This window comes from Silurus aristotelis (genome assembly GCF_946808225.1).
Source record: "Silurus aristotelis genome assembly, chromosome: 8".
In the NCBI taxonomy this organism is placed as follows: Eukaryota; Metazoa; Chordata; class Actinopteri; order Siluriformes; family Siluridae; genus Silurus; species Silurus aristotelis.
Window position 1 is genome coordinate 3470146 of NC_139581.1, and position 22888 is coordinate 3493033.

General features: G+C 38.3%; 1 protein-coding gene across 2 annotated transcripts; it reads left to right on the top strand.

Moving 5' to 3' along the window:
- Positions 1–481: 481 nt before the first annotated feature.
- On the top strand, positions 482–22526 carry LOC310729541 (protein sel-1 homolog 3). 2 transcript variants are annotated; one of them, XR_014534584.1, is made up of 24 exons: positions 482–1082; positions 2265–2757; positions 4399–4525; positions 4603–4724; positions 4808–4923; positions 7385–7449; positions 9336–9468; positions 9904–10030; positions 10133–10276; positions 11539–11738; positions 11885–12064; positions 14403–14522; positions 15048–15188; positions 15303–15365; positions 16047–16220; positions 16867–16994; positions 17404–17487; positions 17623–17713; positions 18795–18882; positions 18978–19087; positions 19313–19440; positions 20442–20544; positions 20949–21741; positions 21808–22526. XR_014534584.1 is itself a non-coding variant. In XM_083547831.1 (23 exons), exons 1-23 carry the CDS (start codon positions 1032–1034, stop codon positions 21090–21092), a joined length of 3132 nt encoding a protein of 1043 aa, XP_083403957.1. In that variant the 5' UTR covers positions 482–1031; the 3' UTR covers positions 21093–22526. The 2 variants fall into 2 exon arrangements, 1 of the variants encoding a protein (XP_083403957.1); XM_083547831.1 differs by having other exon boundaries at positions 20949–22526.
- The last annotated feature ends 362 nt before the right edge of the window (positions 22527–22888 follow it).

Genomic DNA, 22888 nt, shown 5'->3' on the forward strand with positions numbered 1-22888 from the left:
ACACCCTGTCATGGTTGTTGTTCCTTTCACATTTACGCTTGGGAGGTGGTAGCTCATTTCAAGTCCACATGGTTCAAGGTTGTAGGTTCAAGCCCTGGTATCGCCAAGCTGTCCCTTTTGGGGCCCTTAAGCACGGCCCTTAACACTCTAGGCTAGAGGGGGATTGTATCTTGGCTGACCCCAGCTTCCTAACATATGGGATATTTAAAGAAATAATTTCATTGTACTGTAATGAACATCTTACAAGTATAAAGCACCTACACTGTAAAAATGGTTCAAGAAACATAAGATATCAAAGTGTGTTTTTATCACATTTTTCCTCATCTAAAATCTAATATCTGAGACCTGCTGGTCCAGATTTTAGCCAGGTGTAGATTTGACCTGCCTGTACATCTGACCTAGTCTTTGCCTTCACGGGTGGAGCTGCAGCTTTGTGTTTGTCTACACCTGAAGCTAACAGGATGTTCTTCCGTCTTTGAAACAACTCCTGGAAAGAAAACGGATTAGAGACACACCTCTTTCAAATGAATCATTTATCCTGAACTAATTCGGATTTTCTTTTGTTATTCTGGTGCTTTTGTGATATTTTAATCAATGAGCATGGATTTGATTACTAGGGAATGATATTTTAATTATTAATTTTACTTATAGATTTAAATGCTGCTGCAGCACAGAGAAAACTTGTTCATAGGAAATCTACCTGGATGTACCTGGTGTCAGATAAATTCATTTCATTATATATATAGTTAGGCTGTTAAATGAGGGTTACTGCATGGAAATAATGGAGAAGAAATTCTATCCTTCACAACATGTTTGAAAAATAAAGAGTCACTCGTCCTGCAGTTCGAGTCACTAAAAAGAATCGATTCATCTACCAGTGATTCACTTACCCTCAGCAGGGAAGCGCAGCAGGTTAGACAGGACCTGATGGAGAACTAATTTGGTGTGAGAGCTGAACTCATCAAAGTCATGATTCAGTTAAACTGTTTTATTCATCTCATAGGATTTTGTTTTTCATTTTGATTGTGAAAATGAGAGAATGTCAACGTATCTCCTGGAGGTCGCTTCAACTCGGGATTCTGGTGAGGAACTTACAAGTTAAAGAAGTAAAATAATAATAATAATAATAATAATAATAATAATAATAATAATAATAATAGAGCATTTTTAAAACAAATTATTTGTTGTTGTTATTATTAATAATTTTTTTTACTATCATCATTATTATTATTATCATTACACAAATCTATCTGCCATTAAAATATATTTATTTACCTGTTAGTTGATCATATGCATTTATAAGGTGCTGTATAGTCGAGATAATTCAAATAATGTATGAAAGATAAATGTATATACTGTATGTGTAATTTATTACAGATATACAGATATAGCAGGAATTATTCACGCAGGCAGCTCATGTGATGCTCCATACCAAGGAGGGGCCCAAACTTTTTCCTATGAAAGTCGCCAGCCGAAAATTAATGTTTATTTACATTGAGCATTATATTAAAATGTATTCTTATATATTAAAAAAGTTGATATGGTTCAACTGATATATGATTTAATAGTCAAAAATGATTGAATAAATAAATAGAAAATTTGACTGTAATCTGCTTAACAAATGCAGTTTTAAGATCCAGTCCAGTGAAACTTAAATAGTAAAAAGTGAAATATTACGATCAGAAACACTCCAGTTTATTGTACAAAAGATAATGCATAATTCAGTGAGCTTTAATGAGAGATATGAACTACTGCGCTCTAATTTATATATATATTTATATATAATTTTTTTTTTTTTTTTTTTTTTTTCCCCTGAATTCTCAGATGTTTCATGATAGGTCAACCCAAGCATACTTTGGCCAGCAGGTCCTAGTTTGGGTATCTCTGCTCTATACTGAGACGTTTGCTGTCTTTATTGCTGGTTTTACCATCTACAACCCATAAACATAGCTGTAAAAATGTAATGCATTTTTTTAAATAAATAATAACGATGATGTGTAATGCCTGCATAACACCAATAAAATCGAAAGTGCTCAATCTTAATGAAAAATAAATGTTTAATATATCCATATAGACATGTATAAATAAAGAAAAAGAATATGTTTTACATAAAAGAGGGTCCTGTAAAAGTTCTTCAACTTTGTTAGACATTCCAGGATTCCATTTTGTTGTTCTCTTCATTGCAGAGGTTCAGTTTGATGTTTGATCAAATTTAGTTTTAAAACTTATAAACTATTAATTCTGCCTTTCTCTATACTTCTTAGTTAATTTTCTGTGCAAGTCTCAGCCACAGCAGCTCAGGTGCTATCACCCTCATCAACCCGCATAAATCTCCAGTCTCAGTCCACCCTCTGAGGGTTCAGTTCTCCTGCAGTAAGTCATCGATGGTCTACCTGCAGGTTCTGGTTACTTTCGACACTGGAACTACCTCTAAAATCATTCAGAGACAGTGGGAGTGTTTTCCTGGTGGCCGCAGAACTCATGTTGTGAAGATGCACCTCCCGGACTGGTTGGTGTATCGACCTGACTGGAAGATCCCGATGTCTGACTGGGTGCTCAGCTGTTTCGTCCGTGTCTGGATGAGCAGCAGGGAATCTTCTGAGCCGAGTCGTGAGTCTTTAGCCACTGTAGTGGAAACACTCACCGTCCTCAATCCTCTGAGTCGAACGTCTAAAAAGCACCTGCTGTGTCCGAGCTGGGAGACGAAAATGCTCTGGAAGGCTCGCAGATGGACATCTGAGTGTCCGGTGGAAAATGGTGCGAATGTCAGGTTTTGCTTTATGAATGCTTTTTTAAGGCAAAGTTAGGGTTCAATCAGATACTAGGTTGTTCTAAACCAAATTTACATATATATCAGGCATAACCTTATGATGTATGATGTCTTATGATGTCATATCCTTATTGTGTTGGTCCCCCTTTTGTGGCTAAAACAGTCCTGATTTGTTGAGCATTAACAACATGAACTTTTTCAGTAATTTGGTCATTTAAGCTACAGGAGTTCGTTTGTTGTATCGGACAACATGTGAATCAATAAGCCTGTCGCCAGTTCTCCACTGTTCTTTCTTGGACCACTTCAAATAGATACTGACCACTGCAGACAAGGAACATTCCACAACAGCTGCAGTTTTGGAGATGCTCTGACCCAGTCGTCTAGACGTCAACACAATTTGCCAAACTCGCTTAAATCCTTACGTTTGCCCATTTTTCTGGCTTTCCTGCTCAATTTTGAGGACAAAATGTTCACTTGCTGCCTAATAAATATATTCACCCACTAACAGATGCCATGATGAAGAGATAATCAGTGATATTCACTCATAATGTTATGCCTGATCGGTGTGTATGAAAATTTGGATACACCTAGTCTTTTATGGTTTTTGAGGCACATGCATGTTTCTTTTGTTTCCAAGAATTAAACAATGATTGACGAAGAAAGTTCTGTGGACAGTCCAAATTTGACATTTTTATCTCAAACTGAAGAACTTATGTAAAATGGTGCACAGAAGAAAAGATGTTAGCAGACTGCCTCACTTTAAAGTAAAACATGGGGGTGAAGCAACATGGCTACCATTCCATACCTCAACACCATGCATTCCCATCTGGAATGTGGCACATTGGAACTGACTTCATCATTCAACAGGACAATGAGCCGATGCATACGTCCAACCCAGTCTTGAGGTTCTTCCTATAAACTGCAGTCCAGACAGAATTGCATGGTGTTGAAGTATGAAATGGTAGCCATGTTTGTTTAGGATTCTTTTCACTTTACTAAATAACTTTCCCTGCTCCAAAACAACCCCGATCCATTAGGCTTCCACCTCTATGTTTGATTGTGTGGGTAAGGAGTCTGATCTGATCACATCTTCTCTTCTCTTCTGTTCTCCGTCTTACACAAGTTCTTCTGCTAGGTACAAAAGTGTCAAATCGGTCCACAGAACTTTCTTTCACTTATTCACTGTCCATTTCTTGTGTTTGTGGCCTTTTACCGAGTTTGTTGTTTAGAAACAAAATGAGCATGTATGTGTATTATAAAACCATAAAAGACCAGGAACAAAATATGCAATATATAAACAAAAGTATCTGGACCTCTGAGCATAAGGTTGGTATGTGCTTCATTTGAACATCCCATTCTACATTTAGTCCCCATTTGCTGTTATAATAACCTCCACTCTTCTGGGAAGAAGTTCCACTAGACTATGGAGTAAACATGTGGATATTCATGCTCATTTAGTCACAAGGGCTATAATAAAGTCAGAAACATTTCTTGTGGTCACAGATTAGGAAAGAACCGCATACATTTTAAAAAGTTGTGTCTAGAATCTTGTGTAATCTATTTAGACTAGTAGATATGAAACCACGTTAAGAACTGTATGCATGAGCAATGTTGATTTTGATATTTAGAAGTGGCCACTTTGCTCTCCTCGCTCTTCGGATCCACTGGGGAGAACTTTGGCATCACTAAAACCCTCCAGCCGTACACGAGCAGCTTGCTGGAAGGACAGCGCCTCAAAGCCATTATGTTTCCATGGTAACATATGTTTAAAAAGAGATAGTCAGCAAATAAAGGAGGTGAAAGATTTAAACTCATAACCCATTTCTCTTCAGGTGTGCCTTCTCTCTTTGGGTGTTCTTAGACCGACATTGTAAGGAGCACCTGTGTGGGGTTTTACACCACATTGGCGCCAAGGACAATTACGCCAGTCCGTCTTTGTTTCTCACACGTACAGGTGAGGAAATGTTCCCTGACTCTTCGTGGACCTATGCAGCATAAAGGGTACGTACAAACAGCCTCGTTTTTTTGTTCCTGCAGGCCACCTCCATGTGCAGCTGGAATTAGAGAACGATTCACCATCAGCCTTTCTGTCTTCCTTCACGCTTCCTTTGCACCAGTGGTGCTTTCTGAATCTGGAGCTGACAGGAAGAATGGTTCGAGTTTCAGCTATGGTTTAATAGATAAGGGGTTGTGTATGATAAGCAGTGGCGGGCCGTCAAGGCATGCAAGACCTTCTCTGCTGGTACAAGTCAGAGCTTGTAAACTGAAACTGTAGCAAACTGCACAACTCAAATTTATTCATGTGACTTTATTAGCGGATTTGTTTTATTCCACAATTGCTGACAAACTAATTCGGTTATAGATACACTTACAAGGACATTTACAAGACGGACTGCCCAAACAGTTAAAGACAGTTGTTAAATTTTTTAATTAACCATATCTATTTTTGCATTTTGTTTCGCTGTAGAATCTGCGCAAATACACAAAATTTGTAAAAATTGAATCCTCAGGAAAACCACAATGAATGAAAGAAATGCATGAAAAACTCGGGGTAAATTTTATGAGGTTAATATGCTTCTGCTAGAGATGATGCATGCAGGTGATGCAGCTGCGGCTACAGTGAAAGAAGACGTGTTGGATTGTGTTCATTGGGTTTAGTAATAACATTTATTCTCACTGTATGACATTCCTGTCTGTGATGCAGCGCTCTATTCTTTTTCAGGAACCCAAACTGCGTCGAAAATGCTTTGGGAATGCCTCAGGTTGTTCACGCTCTGAATCATTTGTAAAATATCGGCCAATAGGCAGTCGTGACGTCATCAGCGGGTGATGTTGCGTAAACCAGGAAGCTACAAAATGTGTGAGCGATGGTAGCGACATTAGCTATTGTTCAGGTAAGTGCTTTGTGTGTAAATCTGTGCAAGCAATGGCAAAGAAGCAGACAAACTTTCGCATGTCCCTCCTTGCCCCCGTTTTATTACGGGGACACACACATGAGCTTTGTTTTGTTTGCTTGGGAGTGGAGCATGCTCACTCGGCTCTCTCTCTCTCGAGAGAGAGATGATTGTTCCTGTGCTATAGTTGCATGGCTATGTGCACCCTCCACTCCCAGAGATTACTCTTTGAGAAGAGTGATCTCCCTCGTCGCTCAGGTCCGCTGAGGCGAAGCGGCGCTGAAGGTCGTGGGGCTCGCAAACCGACCTAGCAAAAGGCATGGAGACGGACGAGTCCTCTCCAGGCTCTCCTGCTAGGACGAGCTCCTGTTCCCTGGGGAAAGCACTCGCTTCGGGGGGTCCCTTCTTCCGGTGCATGTAATGCGGAGCTCCGTATTTCTTCCTCCGAGGAGGAATACACGTATATAGTAGGGTTCAGGGAGTGCAGCTATGGGGAGATGCCCAGTGTTAAAGAGACACTAGCTGGCTATCTCTCCCCAGGTGTTGCATCGCTGAAGGGTCCAGTATTGCCTACTAAGCTGTTAAAATCCACTTTGGCTCTAGTAGGCAGGGCTTACGCAGCAGCAGGTCGCGGTTTGCCTCCACACAAAAGGTGTTTTGCAGGCATACCAGGCCAACTTGCTGCGAGAGTTGGAAAAGGGTTTCAACTCTGGGGCTGACGACATCAAGGAGTTACATCGCGCTGCCGATCTAACCCTTAGAGTCACCAAAGAAATGGTGCGGGCCGTTGGTTGCTCTATGTCAGCCTTAGTAGCCACAGAAAGTCATTTGTGGCTCACCCTTTTGGAAATTCTTGACAGGGACAGGGTTTTCCTGCTAAATGCCCCGACAGCTACTTCTGGCCTGTTCCGCGATGCGGTAGGGGCGGTAGTCCACAGGTGTCAGGAGTCGAAAACACAGTCGGCGACATTTCAAGACTCATTCCACCCGGGGTATGGCGGCCTCTAAGGCCTGGTCCGCTGGAGTTTCTCTCCAGGACATCTGTAATGCTGCAGGCTGGTCCACCCCGCTGACCTTTGTCAGGTTTTACAACCTCGACATCAGAGCCACTCCAGGACAGGGCTGCGTCAACAGGCCATACTCCCAGCATCCCTGCAGCGCTTACCTTCTCCTTTTTCAGAAGCTAATGTCACTACCATCGCTCACCTATTTTGTAGCTTCCTGGTTTACGCGACGTCGCCCGCCGATGACGTCACGACTGCCTATTGGCCGGATTTTACACATGATTCAGAGCGTGAACATCGCAAGGCATTCCCAAAGCGTTTTAAATGTTAGTTTTTCATGCATTTCTTTCGTGCATTGCGGATTTCCTGAGGATTTAGAATGAAGGCAAATTTTGTGTATTTGTGCAGATTCTACAGTGGGAAAAAAATGCAAAAATAGAAATGGTCCATTAAAAACTGTTTTCAACTGTTCCCAAAGCGTTTTCAACGCAGCTCTCGTTTCCTCAGGGAACAAGGTTTACATAAGTAACCTAGTGACCTTCTACTGTGTTTCACTCTAATATTGATGGGTTTTCTAGCTGTGGAGTCGTAATGATGCTATTAAGAGGTAGATTGACTCAGGTAGGACACCACTGAAGGACTGGGTGTGAAATGCACGGTCCGCCACTGATGATATGTGATTATGTCTAACTCTATTTTAATGGTTGTGATTGTAGGGGAAAATCATAGCGGTGTGCATCGAGGGAGATGAACAGCTGGTTGTCCACATGACAGAATACACGTAAGTAGGTATGAGAGGTGTAATTGGTTGCATCTACAATTGCAATGTACAATCTACAATTTTTTATACATCTAGATGTGCCACTATATTATATAGATGTGGCACAGTTATTACCGACCGTTTAGTCAATACTTTGTGCTGAGTATTCTCCTAGAATGCCTGATGAGGATGAAAAATACATGGCAAGGGATCTGAGACCTTTCCTCCATACAGAATCTCTCCAGATCCTTTACAGTTCAAGATTCACACTGATGAGCTCCTATGAGTTCACCCCACAGGTTTTCTATAGAGTTTAGGTAAAGGGACTGGAAAAGCCAGTTCACCATTTTCTGTGTTGATTTTGATGTATGTTGTTGATCCTTGTCCTGCTGTAAAATAGAATCACGGCCCATTTGAAACTTTCTGGCAGAGGCAGCCAGGGCTTCAGGTAATATCTACTGATATTTGATGGAGACCATGATTCCAGGTAGAGTAAATGTCCAGGTTCTCCCTGAAAGAAAAACAGTGTTAAGAGTTAACATTATATTTAAAATTGGTATGAGACATTTTCATATGGCTACCTTTTTGTGTTTGTGGCCAAAAAACACTATATTGGTTTAATTTGATCATAGGACCCACATGAAGTTCAAGTTAAAAATTATCTTTGGTACCTTAGGAGCTTAGAAAAGAGAGCGAGGAGGAGAAAGAGATAGATTATTAGATATGCTTATTGTCACATAATGTTTAAGGCTACTATAGTGTGTGTATCTGAGGAATTTCAGCAAGACTAACCATGATTAGCATCACTAAAAGGTAGTGTCCGAAGGTAACACAGACATAAGGGAGCTCTGTAATATAACACGTAAGAATGAATGCAGTTCCAGCTGCTTTGTGTAGGCATTATTTTTTCATCAGCATTGCTTCTCATAAATCTCATAATGTGGCGACCCCTAATGGGAGAAGCCAAAAGAAAGAATTGCTTCTCTCCTGGCTTTCACTCGTCTGTGGCCCTCTAGTGGACAACACACTGAATACTGTACTGTGAGGTGGATAAGATGTTGCTCCTGGATGCTTTGAGAACTTTATTTTGTATATAATTATACAAACAAGTCAGTAAAGCATTGTTTGTATAATTATATACAAAATACTGTTTAGAACAACTGTAGCAAGGTCTCAAATCATCCAGGAGCAACATCTCATCCACCTCACAGTACAGTTTTCAGTGTTTTGTCCACTAGAGGGCCACAGCTCTCAGCATACATGAGGTTAAAATATACATCAGGAATGCTTTTGTTTACAGTAAATATGTTTGGGGTGATGGTTAGGTTACTATAATGAAGCCACATATTTTACACAATATATGAACAAAAGTTTGTGGACACCTGACCATAAGTTTGGTATGTACTTTAGGAACACCCAATTCCACTTTTAGTTTAATATTTGCTCTTATAATAACCTCCCAGATGTTCCACTAGATATTTGAGTGTGCTTGTGAAGATTTGTGTGAGATTCATGTAACCACCAGGGAGTTAGTAAAGTCAGCTGACGTATGTAAGGTGAGGAGACCTGTTCTTCATGGAGCTGGCTTTGTGAACAGGGGCATTGTTATGCTGGAACAGATCATCACTTCATGCTATTACCTCCAAACATCCAACATCCTATACAATCCTGTGCCTTCAAGTTTGTGTCCCAATACTTTTGACCAAACACCAGGCATTCATCTATTGTGCCTTTTTAATTTTAAAATATGAATAGTTGTAGCAGAGAATGTGATGGTCTTCATAATGTACACTACTAATACTTTATGTTGAAATACGTTTCCTCTTCACATCCTTGCATACATTCTGTTGATGAATTTCATCTAATGATGATCCATGTTCTAAAGTTTGTCTTCTGTTTTTGCCCAGGTTCAGTTCAACAGTAAAGATGGATGATACAGACGGATATTTTGTGGTTGGCGGAGGTAAATATTCAAGAGGCATCGAAGGGTTTTATGGTCCAGTGACGTATTACAGAACAAGAACTCCATCCTTAAACCTGGTAAGACGTTTCTTTACTTCTGATAGGCACTTTTTGGTATTTCAACCCCAATTTCAAAACAGTTGAGAAATGCAATAAAAGCATGATGCAAGGCATAAGCATGAGGCCCTGGATATTTCAGCAGAACAAGTCTAGACCAGTGTAGATTTTTCACCATTTGAAATTAATCAGGAAACGAAAAATACAACAAAGGACACCCGGAACTATTGAGCAAATAGAATCCTGTATCAGACACATAGGGGAAACATTCCCATATGTACATTCTATAATTCTTTCTTAAAAGTTTATATTCACAGTTTACACATTTGATATGTTTCCTATGTTCTATTGTGAATAAAATTCACATTTTGCACAGTGTTTCAACTTTTTTGGAATTGGGTTTTAATATAATATTAGAACTGTAAAATATGTAATAATGCACAATTTCTTTCACAGTCTGACCTCCAGCTTCCTGAGACGCTTCAGATGGTGAATATATCTGGATGGTTTCAATCCTGTCAGCAATTTCAGTCTGAACTTGAATACAAATTATCTGAGTATTGGTATGAAAAGACACAGAGAGGTGATACACTAGCGTCCACTAGGTGGTGGTGTTTCCTTAAAAAAAACCCCACAACAACAGCCATACATTCTTAATTGCCTTATGTTTTGTTTTTTTCCTCAGAGAAGTGTGTGGATGTATATACAGAGCTGACACTGAAAAACCATCCAGCATCCTCAAGGACACGGTGCAGCTCTAATGAAGCTCTACACAGCCCTCAGAGACGACCGGTGGCTCGGCTAGTTCAGGCCATGTTCAACAAATATGGTGAGGGTGACAAATCCATCATCACAGTTTAAACAAAGCAAGATATCATGCGTTTGATGCTGAAAAAGTCAGTGTATGAGAAAAATGGAAATAAATCTTATTGTATTTGTCACATAGACGTTGACACACTTTCCAGCATGTAGTGAAATGCACATAAATATTGGTGAATATCTTGTTCCACATTCACGTTTTTTGTTCGAACAACCTACAATCTTCTCGGAAGATGTTCCACTTTGGAAAATACTGGTGGAGTTGATCCCATTTTAAGATTTTATTCACTGCTTTGTTCATAAGAAAGAGCTCATTGATGAGCCCTTTATTACATTGTTGAGGCCTCCATAATACACTATATTGCCAAAACTATTGGGACACCTGACTTTTCCAGTCATATTTGTTTCTTTCCCAAACTGTTCCCACAAAGTTTCCACAGTTGTTTAGCACATATGTGGATGCTGGAGCCTGAAATTCACTCGAACAAAGAGATCAGGACCCATTCCAGCATGACAATGATCCTGTACACTAAGCCATCTCCAAAAACTTTACATGCTTTCGAGTGGAAGATCTCCTGTTACAGAGCTCTGACTGCCCCCCAGGCCTTCTCACCTCACCTACATCACTACCTGACTGAACTTACTAACACCCTTATCTCTGATTGAGCACAAATCTCCACAAAATCTAGTGGAACATCTTCCCAGAAAAGTGGAGATTATTATAACAGTAAATGAAGACTAAATGTGGAATGGGATTTTCAATAATATGCACACACTAATCTTATGGTTGGGTGTCCACAAACTTTTGTTTATATAGTGCAGTTTTACATCACAGTGCTGTTGAATTCTTCGTTTCTGATTGGTCTGTAGCTATTGATTGATTTTATAATAAGAAGTTTGAGCAGTAGTGGACCTTCAGATCACAGATTTATATTAATGCATATTTGATTCTCATATAATAATAAATCTAACAATGACACATATATTATTATCATTTGTGGAAGGAGTCTCCAGTTTCAGTGTTTTGTATCAGTCAGATGTAAAGCTGTACTTTTTTTTTTGTTTAGTTTTTTTTGGTAACATGGCATGTTTTTTTGCAGCGATTTATAAAAAGGAAAAAAAAGAAGGAATGACTGCTTGTAGTGGCTCAAAAGTTAAGACTCTGGGTTACTAAGCAAAAGGTCAGCTGCCACTGTTGGGCCCTTGAGAAAGGCCCTTAAGCCTGTTTCCTTCAGGGTCGCCATATCATGACCTGTCTGGGATGTTCCTCAGACCGTTTGAGTCCAGAAGCCGTCGGTCGAGCTTTGTACGCTGCCGTGCTGCGTGAGATGGAGACAGAAGAGAGTGTTAAGATGATACGCAGGATGATGCCTTCTCTACTACAAGCAGGGTGTTTAGGAGACCAGCGAGCGCTCCATCTGGCTTCTGTGCTCTACAGCAGTGGACTCGGGATTAAAAAGCAACCCTACAAGGTGTGCTAATGTTATAGTGTATATATATATATATATATATATATATATATATATATATATATATATATATATATATATATATATATATATATATAAAAAGAGAAAAGTTAAAGGTTTGTATAATCTATAGTCATACTTGTTCTCAGGCCTGGCTGCTCTCAGTATTGGGAGCACAGAAGGACTGGAGGCTGGCTCTTCTCCGGCTGGGGCACCTGCACCGTGTTGGTGATCAGCGGGTGAAAGCCGACCCTGACCTTTCCTTTGCCTACTATTCCAACATTGCCAGGCAAACCTCAGCTGACCGTCTCAAGCCTTCCGCACACCAGGTATAGCATTTTATTTCATCGTCATCTATCATTTCTTATCTTCTTCTCAAATCATAAATTCCATGCTTTTTGTTTTTTTTTCAGCATTTTTAACATGATGTAAATTATTCACTTTTATACAGTACAGACCAAAAGTTTGGACACACCTTCTCATTCAAAGAGTTTTCTTTATTTTCATGACTATGAAAATTGTAGATTCACACTGAAGGCATCAAAACTATGAATGAACACATGTGGAATTATATATGGAATTATATACATAACAAAAAAGTGTGAAACAACTGAACAATTTCATATTGTAGGTTCTTCAAAGTAGCCACCTTTTGCTTTGATTACTGCTTTGCACACTCTTGGCATTCTCTTGATGAGCTTCAAGAGGTAGTCACCTGAAATGGTCTTCCAACAGTCTTGAAGGAGTTCCCCGAGAGATGCTTGGCACTTGTTGGCCCTTTTGCCTTCACTCTGCGGTCCAGCTCACCCCTAAACCATCTCGATTGGGTTCAGGTCCGGTGACTGTGGAGGCCAGGTCATCTGGCGCAGCAACCCATCACTCTCCTTCTTGGTCAAATAGCCCTTGATGCCTTCAGTGTGACTCTACAATTTTCATAGTCATGAAAATAAAGAAAACTCTTTGAATGAGAAGGTGTGTCCAAACTTTTGGTCTGTACTGTACATGCAAAATATTGTCCAGTGGAACAAACAGGGATCTTCCTAGTTTGATTATTTACAGGTGCTACTTTCACTAGAACATAGTCTTCTTCTTCTTCTTCTTTCGGCTGCTCCCATTAGGGGTCACCACTGCGGATCATCTGTGTTCATACCCCCTGTCCTCTACATCTGCCTCTTTCAAACCAACTACCTGCATGTCTTCCCTCATCACGTCCATAAATCTCATCCTTTTATAATAATAATAATAATAATAATAATAGATAGATAGATAGATAGATAGATAGATAGATAGATAGATAGATAGATAGATAGATAGATAGATAGATAGATAGATAGATCTTTATTGTCATTGCATAGTACAGCTACACAACAAGGAAATGCAGTTTGGCATCTACCAAAAGTGCAAAAAGTAGCAATCGTGCAAATAGTGCAGATAAATATGTATCATATGTACAGCATGTGATATGCATGTAAGCATATGCACAGTGATTAAATTTAAAGGCTATAACAGTGCAGAGATGTGTGGATACCATTAAGAGCCTTTGCTATGTTTCCACACGGACAGTTAATGAGGTGATACCGGAGAAACTGCACCTCTTCAAGTCAAGAAGCTTTTATATATAAAATCATAGACATTTTACAGATTTGAATGATGTATTGTTTTTATCTGTACGATCAGTAAAGACAGTAATTTATGTTTGTGTCGCCATTATGAGGGAAAAACCCACAAAACGCCACCCAGAGGGTAAATTGTGTAAAACATGGCGGATTTGGTGTTCAATTTGAGACTTTGTGCAAAAATAAAACAAAAGTTTACTGATTAAAATTATTTTTCGGTGGAGTTTATTTATTTATTGTATATCTAAGTAAAGAAGGGACGTCGTGAATAAGTGTATGTTTTGCTGGAGGTTTTAATTTCGCCTCTTTTATATTTATTTATTTATTTATTTATTTATTTATTTATTTATTTATTTATACTTTTTATAAAAATGGTAAAAACAGAAATGCGCACTGAATTGATAGCATGTTAATAACATCTAGTGCCGTTTACAATAATTTTAATTTTGACAGCCAAATATATTATATATATATATATATTAATACAAAACTAATAAAAAATGTTGTTACCTAATGAATGTATCCAGACTGAAGATCCACATATAGAACACAAGCAGAGAAAAGATGATGATCATCATTAGGAATGTGTCTGATCTCAGTCATGTTTACATCACTGACTCCCCAAACTTCTTACTGCCTTCTGCCTGCTGATTCTTATCTTCGTAAAGAGTGAGGGTCAGGACTTTATACACCAGCGGATTGAAAAAGACGCGCAGTAACAGGAAATCAGTTGTTCGGCTGAAATCGGCGCGCAGTGAAAAGAAAAAATTGATATTTCACCAAATCAATGGATTAAAACTAAAGTAACGAGCCGGTTTTGAAAATGAAGTAAAAGTAAAAAGTACATATATTTGTGTAAAAATGTAATGAGTAAAAGTAAAAAGTTGTCTAAAAAATAAATAGTGGAGTAAAATACTAATACCAAAAAAATCTACTTAAGTACAGTAACAAAGTATTTGTACTCCGTAACTTCCCACCTCTGCATTTACCAATAATCTTGGTTTTACAATTAAACCTGAGCCTGAAAAAAATCTTTCCGTATACCATGTAGATGTTTGTCGAGCCAATATATTTGAATGACGAGGAAACCCTGAAGGCCCAAACCAACGAGGAACACGACATCTTCCAGTGGCTGAAACTCCAGGCACGCAACGGTGTAGCAGATGCAGAGGTAATAATCCTCAGTACTGCATATAGTTAATTTACTGTCACACTGTACATTTACAGTATGTAAGTAAAAGTGTGTATGAACAAAAATGCCACATTGAGCACAGGATCAAGCATGTAGTGAGAGCTGAAGAGAATTGTCAAAGAAAGATAAAGATCCTGAAGGATCTAGAGAGATTCAGTACTGAGGACTGAGTTTCTCAGATTCCTCAGGCTGTACTCTCCAACATCATCAAGCTTTTTAGGAGACGACTCGGAGTTGTCATGTTCGCTGAGGGGATTTGGGAGCAAAGTACTAAATGAAGGGGTGCCAATAATTAAAAGCTAAAAAAAAAGTTATTTATTGACTTCAGAGGCATTTGAGTATACCTTTATACCCATCTTTATCAATAATTATAAAACGCACCGTATGCAGATTTTTAATGAAATAGTATGTAACTTTAAATGGCAGTGTTTTTCGTTCTGCTAATCTCTCCCTCTTTCTGATGGATTCATTCATCCATCCATCTATCCGTCCATGGCTGTTCAGCGAACAGTGGCTCGGATGCTGTTCTGGGGTCAGCAAGGCGTAAATCCGGATATCCAGACGGCTGTGAGACACTATGAAAGAGGAGCCACAAGATTGAAAGACCCTGTGTCTATGTACGACTACGCCATCGTTCTGCTCATGGTCAGTGCTAATTAATCTAATATACATCTGTGTAATTACATTCTGTGACACTGCTGCATGATCATGAACCTTGCGTAAAACTTACATTCCATTGCATTTCCATGCATTTTTTAGGGCCAAGGAGTTCCAAAAGATGTCCCAAAAGCTGTCACCTTCCTGAAAAAAGCAATGGAACAGGTACAAGCAGTAAAAAGGACATAATCCATGAAGTTTAACCGTACATACACGAAACTCTATAATATAAGAGCTAATATTAATTATTAGAGGCCGACTGATTTATTGGCTTCGCCGAAAAAAATCAGCACCGTTAGTCGATTGCTGAAACTTTCGGTTATAGGCTAAAATCCAAAGCGATAGTTTTTCCGGGTAGCGTCCGTCGCTGAAGTGGCTGAGAAGGTCCGCTGTCATTAAGAGAGTGGCCTCTAGAGGCGAATTACCGACACCACATGCTTTTTTTTTTTTTTAATGCAGAAAGCACTATATTATATCTATTGATTATAATGTAGTATATATTCAGTTCAATTCATTTATATATATAATATATCTATTATCATAATAAATATATTCATATTTATTACATTTAGCACATTTCATTTTTGGAATAAAGTTAAGTACAATTTTTTGTATCCAGTATCCATTTTAAAAAACATTCGTTGTTAATTGGTTATCAGTAAAATTGCTCGATCTCTAGTCATTAACGCCTTTTTCCTGATCTAGAATATCAGCATGGCTGACAAACAAAACACGATAATTCTTTAATTCTGTTCCACTGTTAAACCATGCCCTTTCATCTGGTTTATCTGGTTTAGAAGGGCATGTGTTGACCACTTAATGTATGTGCTTTGCTGTGCACCACAGGGTTTCGCTCCAGCCATCACTGCCTTGGGTTGGTACTATGAACAGTTTGAGAAGAACTATGAGCGAGCGGTGGAGCTCTGGGAGCAGGCTGATCAGCTGGAGAATCCAGATGCTGCTATGAATTTAGGAGTCCTTCACTCTCAAGGCCTTTATCCTGGACAACCTGCTGACAAAGTCTGTTTATAAAAACATTTTTATCATTTGCTGGAATAATTGATTTGTTAATTGGTTGGTTGTTTATTGATTTGGATTAAAGGATTGTTTTATTTAAATGATTGGTCGATTGAATGGACTGTCATTTGGTTTTTCACTTAACTGGTTATTTGGTTGGTTTATTAGTTTCTTGAGAGATCGTTTGCTTAATTAGTTATTTGGTAGACAGTTGAGTGGTTGGTTGTGTGAGTGATTGGTTGGCTAGTTGTTTGGTTAGGGAGTTGTTTGCTCATTTGCCTGGTTATTAATTTGTTGGTTATCCCGTCATTTTTTTTTTTGTCTGTTTAAGTGATTGGTTGGTTTCTTGTTTGATTAAGTGATTGTTTGATTAAAGGATTGTTTGTTTAATTAGTTAGCTAATTGGTGGTTGGTCATTTGGTTTGTCAGTTGGTTGGTTAACTGGTTGGTTGTTCTGATTGGTCGGCTGGTAAAGTAATTGTGATTGTGGTTCAAATGATACATATCACAGTGTTTAAAAAAACTAAATAAATGCATCAACATAAATGTGAAAATCTGCAGCATAGTGTATGTTGTAACTAATAACTAGAAATGCATTTTAATTCTCATTGGTTGATGATTATTTAGACTTGCTCTACTCTGTCTTCAGGTTAAAGCGTATAGGTACTTTCTGAAATCCGCCCAGCGAGGCCTCATAAACGGGGGAATCGAGCTAGCCGAAATTTGGAGTCGAGGTATTCCAGGACATGTACTGCGAAATCCACCAGATGCTGTTCTGTAAGTTGCACAATGGATTTGTACAAAGCAGGATGCCTATATTATGTTATTATTATTATTATTATTATTATTATTATTATTATTATTATTAATTATTTATTATATATTATTATATTAAGTGATCATAATGAAATGCTTGCACATACACTGTATGGACAAAGGTTTGGGACACATGACTTTTCCAGCCACATGGGGTGGAGTGGAAGTTCTTAAGAGGCTGTTATAGAGCTCTGACCCCAGACCTCCTCACCCTACATCAGTTTTCATTTTCTTATCTTCACATATAACAGCTAATGGGGACAAAATGTAGAATGGGGTTGTCTATATAGTGTAGTAAAGAGTAAGAAATTTTATCTTTATTAACTGACTCATCAATTGTTGTAATCTGTTGCTTGTGCTTGCCCTGTAGATGGGTGAAGTGGGCATCTGAACAGAATGGTCATCTTGGTTTGGCTTTAAGGAATGGCCTGAATGAGTATCTGAAGGGGAACTGGTAAACGTCTATAGACTAAAACACTTATTACTGTTCTGTTTTCCATATTTTGAAATTGTGTTAATTTTCATTTAAAATGTTTACCTGGTGGAAAAGAGAAAACACTCATTCCATCTTGTGACTTATCTTTGACAGGTTCATGGCATTGGTTCATTATCTGATGTGTGCCGAGTGTGGATTTCAAGCAGCTCAGTTTAACGTAGCGTTCCTGTGTGAACACGGTCCTGTGAGTCTCATGATTGTCATGTTCATTTCACTGTAATAATAGATCTGATATTGAATAGAAAAGCTGTTTAGGTCATATTTTGTATAGTATTTTAAGCTAAAAAATATGTTCATAGTTTACTAGTAAAAGTGAGGGGTTTGTTCTTTGTACATCACTGACTATAGCTAAGATCAGATGACAAATGTAAGTCAATGTATTTGTGTTAATTATTACTGTAGCAGAATTGAGTTGTTTGCACCAATCAAATCCCAAATCCCACCACTGAGCTGCCACTGCTGGGCCCTTGAGCAAGTCCCTGAACCCTCAGTCGTAAGTGTCTCTAGATAAGGGCGTCTGCCAAATGCCTTAAATGAAAATGTAAATCTATACACAATGATACTAGACACTATGATAAATAACGCTGTGATTGGCTGCTCAGTGGTTCAATGCGCAATGAGACGGCGCAATTTTAACTTGTGCAAATCAAGCGTTATTGCTTAAAGTTAATGAAGAACTTGCAAAGGTGCAAAATGCCAAGGAACACCACGAAATCTGTAAAATCAAGAAGAGACGGCTGGCAGGAAATTGATGACAACCTGCGAAATTAATTATGTAAGTGTTCCTTATGTTATATACATTTTTTATTGAATATTTTTTAGATATAGAGCCAGTGGAGGACTCACTACAACTTGGGAACAATAAAATGTGAAACACTCAATTCAATTCAATTCAATTCTATTCAATATCATCGTCCCAAAGCTTCACATAAAATAAATACAGCCGAATTGTACCCAATTAGATTTTTTTTTAACTGTTTATACTTTACTTGAAGAGTCGACCTATTAACACGATGGTTCAACAAATTCCCTCATGACAATAAACAATATATGTCAATCGTGCTGCTCTACTGAACAATCCAGACAATCCCAAGTTTATAAGACCTGTAGCTATGACCTGTAGCAACTCCACTGTGGGCTTCGAAGAACCAAACAATCCCAGATTATGTCAAATCATCAACATTAAAATCCAGCCAATTGACGTACAAACAGCGAACCCCTGTGTGCTTGTTTGTGTTGTGTTTTAACTAATATCACCCCATTAGCATGGATCCTTGAATCCAGCCTTTGTGACGCAGTGTATGTTACGATACTACAATCTCTCCATTCAGAGCCAAAATCCTTCATCATATGGTAATTCATGACATTTTATTTAACTTCTGCATGTATATGACATTTGCTGTGATGTCATGACTTCTTTGGTTATCCTTCTTTTCCAAATGATTCAGCTTTGGTGAAAATGGGAGACCTCTTCTATGAGGAGCACACTCTGGGCAAAAGAGACCTTGCAGATGTAGCTGAGATGTACAAAAGAGCAGCGCTTAAAAATGACCCCCAGGTATAGCAAGACTATGGGCAGAACAGTCAAACTGAATTAGTCTTGATGAGATGATTAGGCTTATGGACACTAACATCTAATGTACTTTGTGGATATGACATAAGAACGCATAGTGAAATACTAAACATCCTCATTGTGTCCAGAATGATCAGTTTGCATGTGTGTGTGTGTGTGTGTGTGTGTGTGTGTGTGTGTGTGTGTGTGTGTGTGTTTTCTTCTCGGCAGGGTTGGTACAGTCTGGGGCTGCTTGTTCAGGAAGGTTACAGAATACCAGCCATGGTACTCTCTGAACTAAATCTTCTGCAGCAATATTTTTCAGACAAATACAGCCTTCTCACAAACTTGTACCACAGGTATGTTAATGTCCAAGTCTCAGAAACAGCATCTGATATTATTTGTGCACTTTTCTGGTTACAAGCTTCAGAATCTCGAATCTGTTTGGCTCTCTGCATGTCTATGTGCACTTTATGACACCAGTCACACAATAAAGATTTCAGAGAACACTATAGTAAATAAACTCAAAACTTTTCATGGGACTGTCAAATGCGCTATAAAAGTTTGTGGGAACCTGATCATAAGATTGGTAGGGGCTTTTTGTGCATCCCATTCCACATTTAGTCCCCATTTGCTGTTATAATAAGCTCCAATCTTCTGTAAAGTTTTTCCACTAGATTTTGTGGAGATTTGTGTGAGATTAATTCAGACACAAGGGTGTGAGTAAAGTCAGGTACTGATGTAGGGGGAGGTGAGGAGGCCTGGGGTGCAGTCAGCGTTCACATTCAAACCAAAGGTGTTCAATAGTACCGAAGTTCTGTAGCAGGTAATTTAAGATCTTCCACACACTTCCAACCCATGTAAAGTATATCTTCATGGAGCTGGTTTCGTACACAGGACCATATTCATGCTGGAACAGGTTTGGGTCTGCTAGTTCAAATGAAGGGAAAAGTTCATGCTACTGAATCCAAAAACATCCTCTTCCATTGTATGTCTCTATTTTTGTAAAGAAGAACCACATATGACTGGAAAAGTAATGAATTATTCAAGATCCAAACTCTTAGTCAGTAATCTAATGGTCAATAACAGTAAACATTCACAAATACAAAACCCATTATGGACAATCTAAGATTGGAAGTCAAGGCAGCATGACTTGTACCTCTAGTGCATAAGCCGAGTCTGAATACGAGTAACTTTCCCTGTATACGTTTTGAACAGACCCTGAATGTTGTCCAAATTGTATCCATGTTGCATTTTGCATATAATTTATCCACATGAGTCTTGAGAATGGTTAATTTATTGACCAATACTGTTTATTTTTCATTATTATTTTAATATTTTTTTTTTTTTTTTTTTACAGATGTCGAGAATCGAACAGTAATGAGGCGTACCTCCCTTGTACTCTTGCTCTATTTACTGCACACTTAGACTCCATACAAACACATGGACCTACTGCTGTGAAGGTCTGTACATTCCCTTAAACTGATGCATATAATTATATATATATATATATATATATATATATATATATATATATATATATATATATATATATATATATATATATATATATATATATTTACCACAAATCTGCTGAAATCATTATTTGGTTGGTCAGAAGTGTTGAATAATTTCACAGGATTATATTTAAATTACTCATTCTATTAGCGTGTCTACATAAACATCTTATTCACAGGCACTCGTATGGTAGGCATGTAACATGGCCCTTGCATAAGAATTGATCTTTTTATTGGAAAAAATTGTTGAAAATGTAACATAGGGAAAAACCTTCCTTGGGAAAAAAAACCTTTTTATTTGGATGACTAAAAAACAGATCTGCTTCTACCTTTTCTCTTTATCGTTGCAGCTCCTGAGCGCCGTGGCGGTTGCCATTGCTACTCTCTCCTTTTTCAAACTCGGCCCTGTGATCCTCCGACAGAGGTCAGCCTCAGACCAAGAGAGCCCAGGATCGTCTGAGACGCTAGAACGGGATGAGACTCCTCCAGACTGAGTGGAGTTCAGCATTAGAGACGAACCATAAAGGAAACTGACCAACGCACATGAAAGAGAAAGAACAAATTAAGGAATTCATTGAGCCAATGGTTTGAGATACTTGGGCACCTGACCATATGATTGATATGTGCTTCTTTTTGAATATTCCATTCCACATTGAGTTTTCATTTGCTGTTATAATGAGCTCCACCCTTCTGGTATGAGATTTCACTAGATTTTAAAGTGTGCTTGTGGAGATTTGTTTGAGATTCATTCAGGTACAAAGTCAGGAACTGATCTACTGTAGGTGAGAAGGAAAGGATGCCTGGGGTGCAGTCAGCATTTACATTCATCCCAAAGGTAAATAATAGGGTTCAGATCTATTTAGCAGGAGATCTTCCACTTCAACCAATGTAAAGCATATCTTCATATAGCTGGCTTTGTGCACCGGGGCATCGTCATGGTGGGACAGGTTTGGGTCTTCTAGTTCAATTAAAGGGAAGATTTCATGCTACACCATCCAAAGGCATCCTACACAATTTTGTGCCTCCATCTTTGTAGTAGAAATTCGGGAAAGAACTGCCATTTACACATATCTACTAATCAGTAAACATGGAGGGATTTTATTAAGGATGTTTGTTGTAAGGGTGTGGATTTGCAACATGAATGTTTAAGAAATGACATCTGCTTATAAGATTAACTGTATATTAGTGACATCTTTAGCAAACATGAAGTTCACAGAGGACTAAAGGGCATTCGAGCATAATGTCTCAGCACACTGAAGAAAATATAGAGTCCATTTGTTGACCGATATTTGAAAAGTCTTGTTGTAGCCTCTTTTTTTGCACACCCACCTTCTTCTTCTTCTTCTTTCTCCATCTCCAAACTACTCTGGCCTCTACATCTGCCTCGTTCAAACCAACTACCTGCATGTCTTCCCTCACCACATCCATAAACCTCGTCCTTGGTCTTCCTCTTTTCCTGATGTGCAGAAAATGTATTATCACTAACTCCACTCCTTAATCCAGCTTTAAACTGTAACTTGACCATTTTGGACAATTTAAGTCGTAAAAATTAAAACAAAAATTTGGAAATTAGACCATTTTGGCTCTTTGCTGTCTGAATGCCACAACTTCCTCACTCTTGATAAAAATAAATAACAAATGGTTCAGTGCAAATCTAATGCAAATTAATTGAATTAGATTTTATGCTTATACTTATACAAATTTAGCCATAAATTCTTATATCCCCAAACACTGCATCATGTACGTTGTGGTGAATATAAAATGTTTTATTCTACCAAATGTTAAATGCCTGTTTTCTATAATAAATATGTCTCTAATGATTACTCATTATTTTAACCAGTATCAAATACCTGTCTGGCACATACTGCATATGGTATATCACTGTTGTAATAGCTTGAAATATTAAAAGCTGTCCAATTATTCAAAGTGTAACAATGTCCAAATACAATAATGTCCAAGTTTCTGGAAAAGCTGAACAAGCCAGCTATAGCAAAATCCATTTACCTTGAAAATATTATACCTGAATGGTGACAACAGCAATTTTGAGTTGATTTGATCAGACTGGTTTCCATAGTGTCTTTCTGGACCTTCAGCTTGAGAGATTTTCTCACCACATATTAAGGACACAATCTTGGTAGCAGATAAGATGAATCACATACTCAAAGTGTGAAAGACAACAACACGGATGCTAACTGTCAGTCAGGCTATTTGTGTATAGCCAATGATAAATCTTTCTGGCATGGAAGAGATATGGTAGTCTTCTGTTTTCTCTGAAAAGGTTTTTTGATGA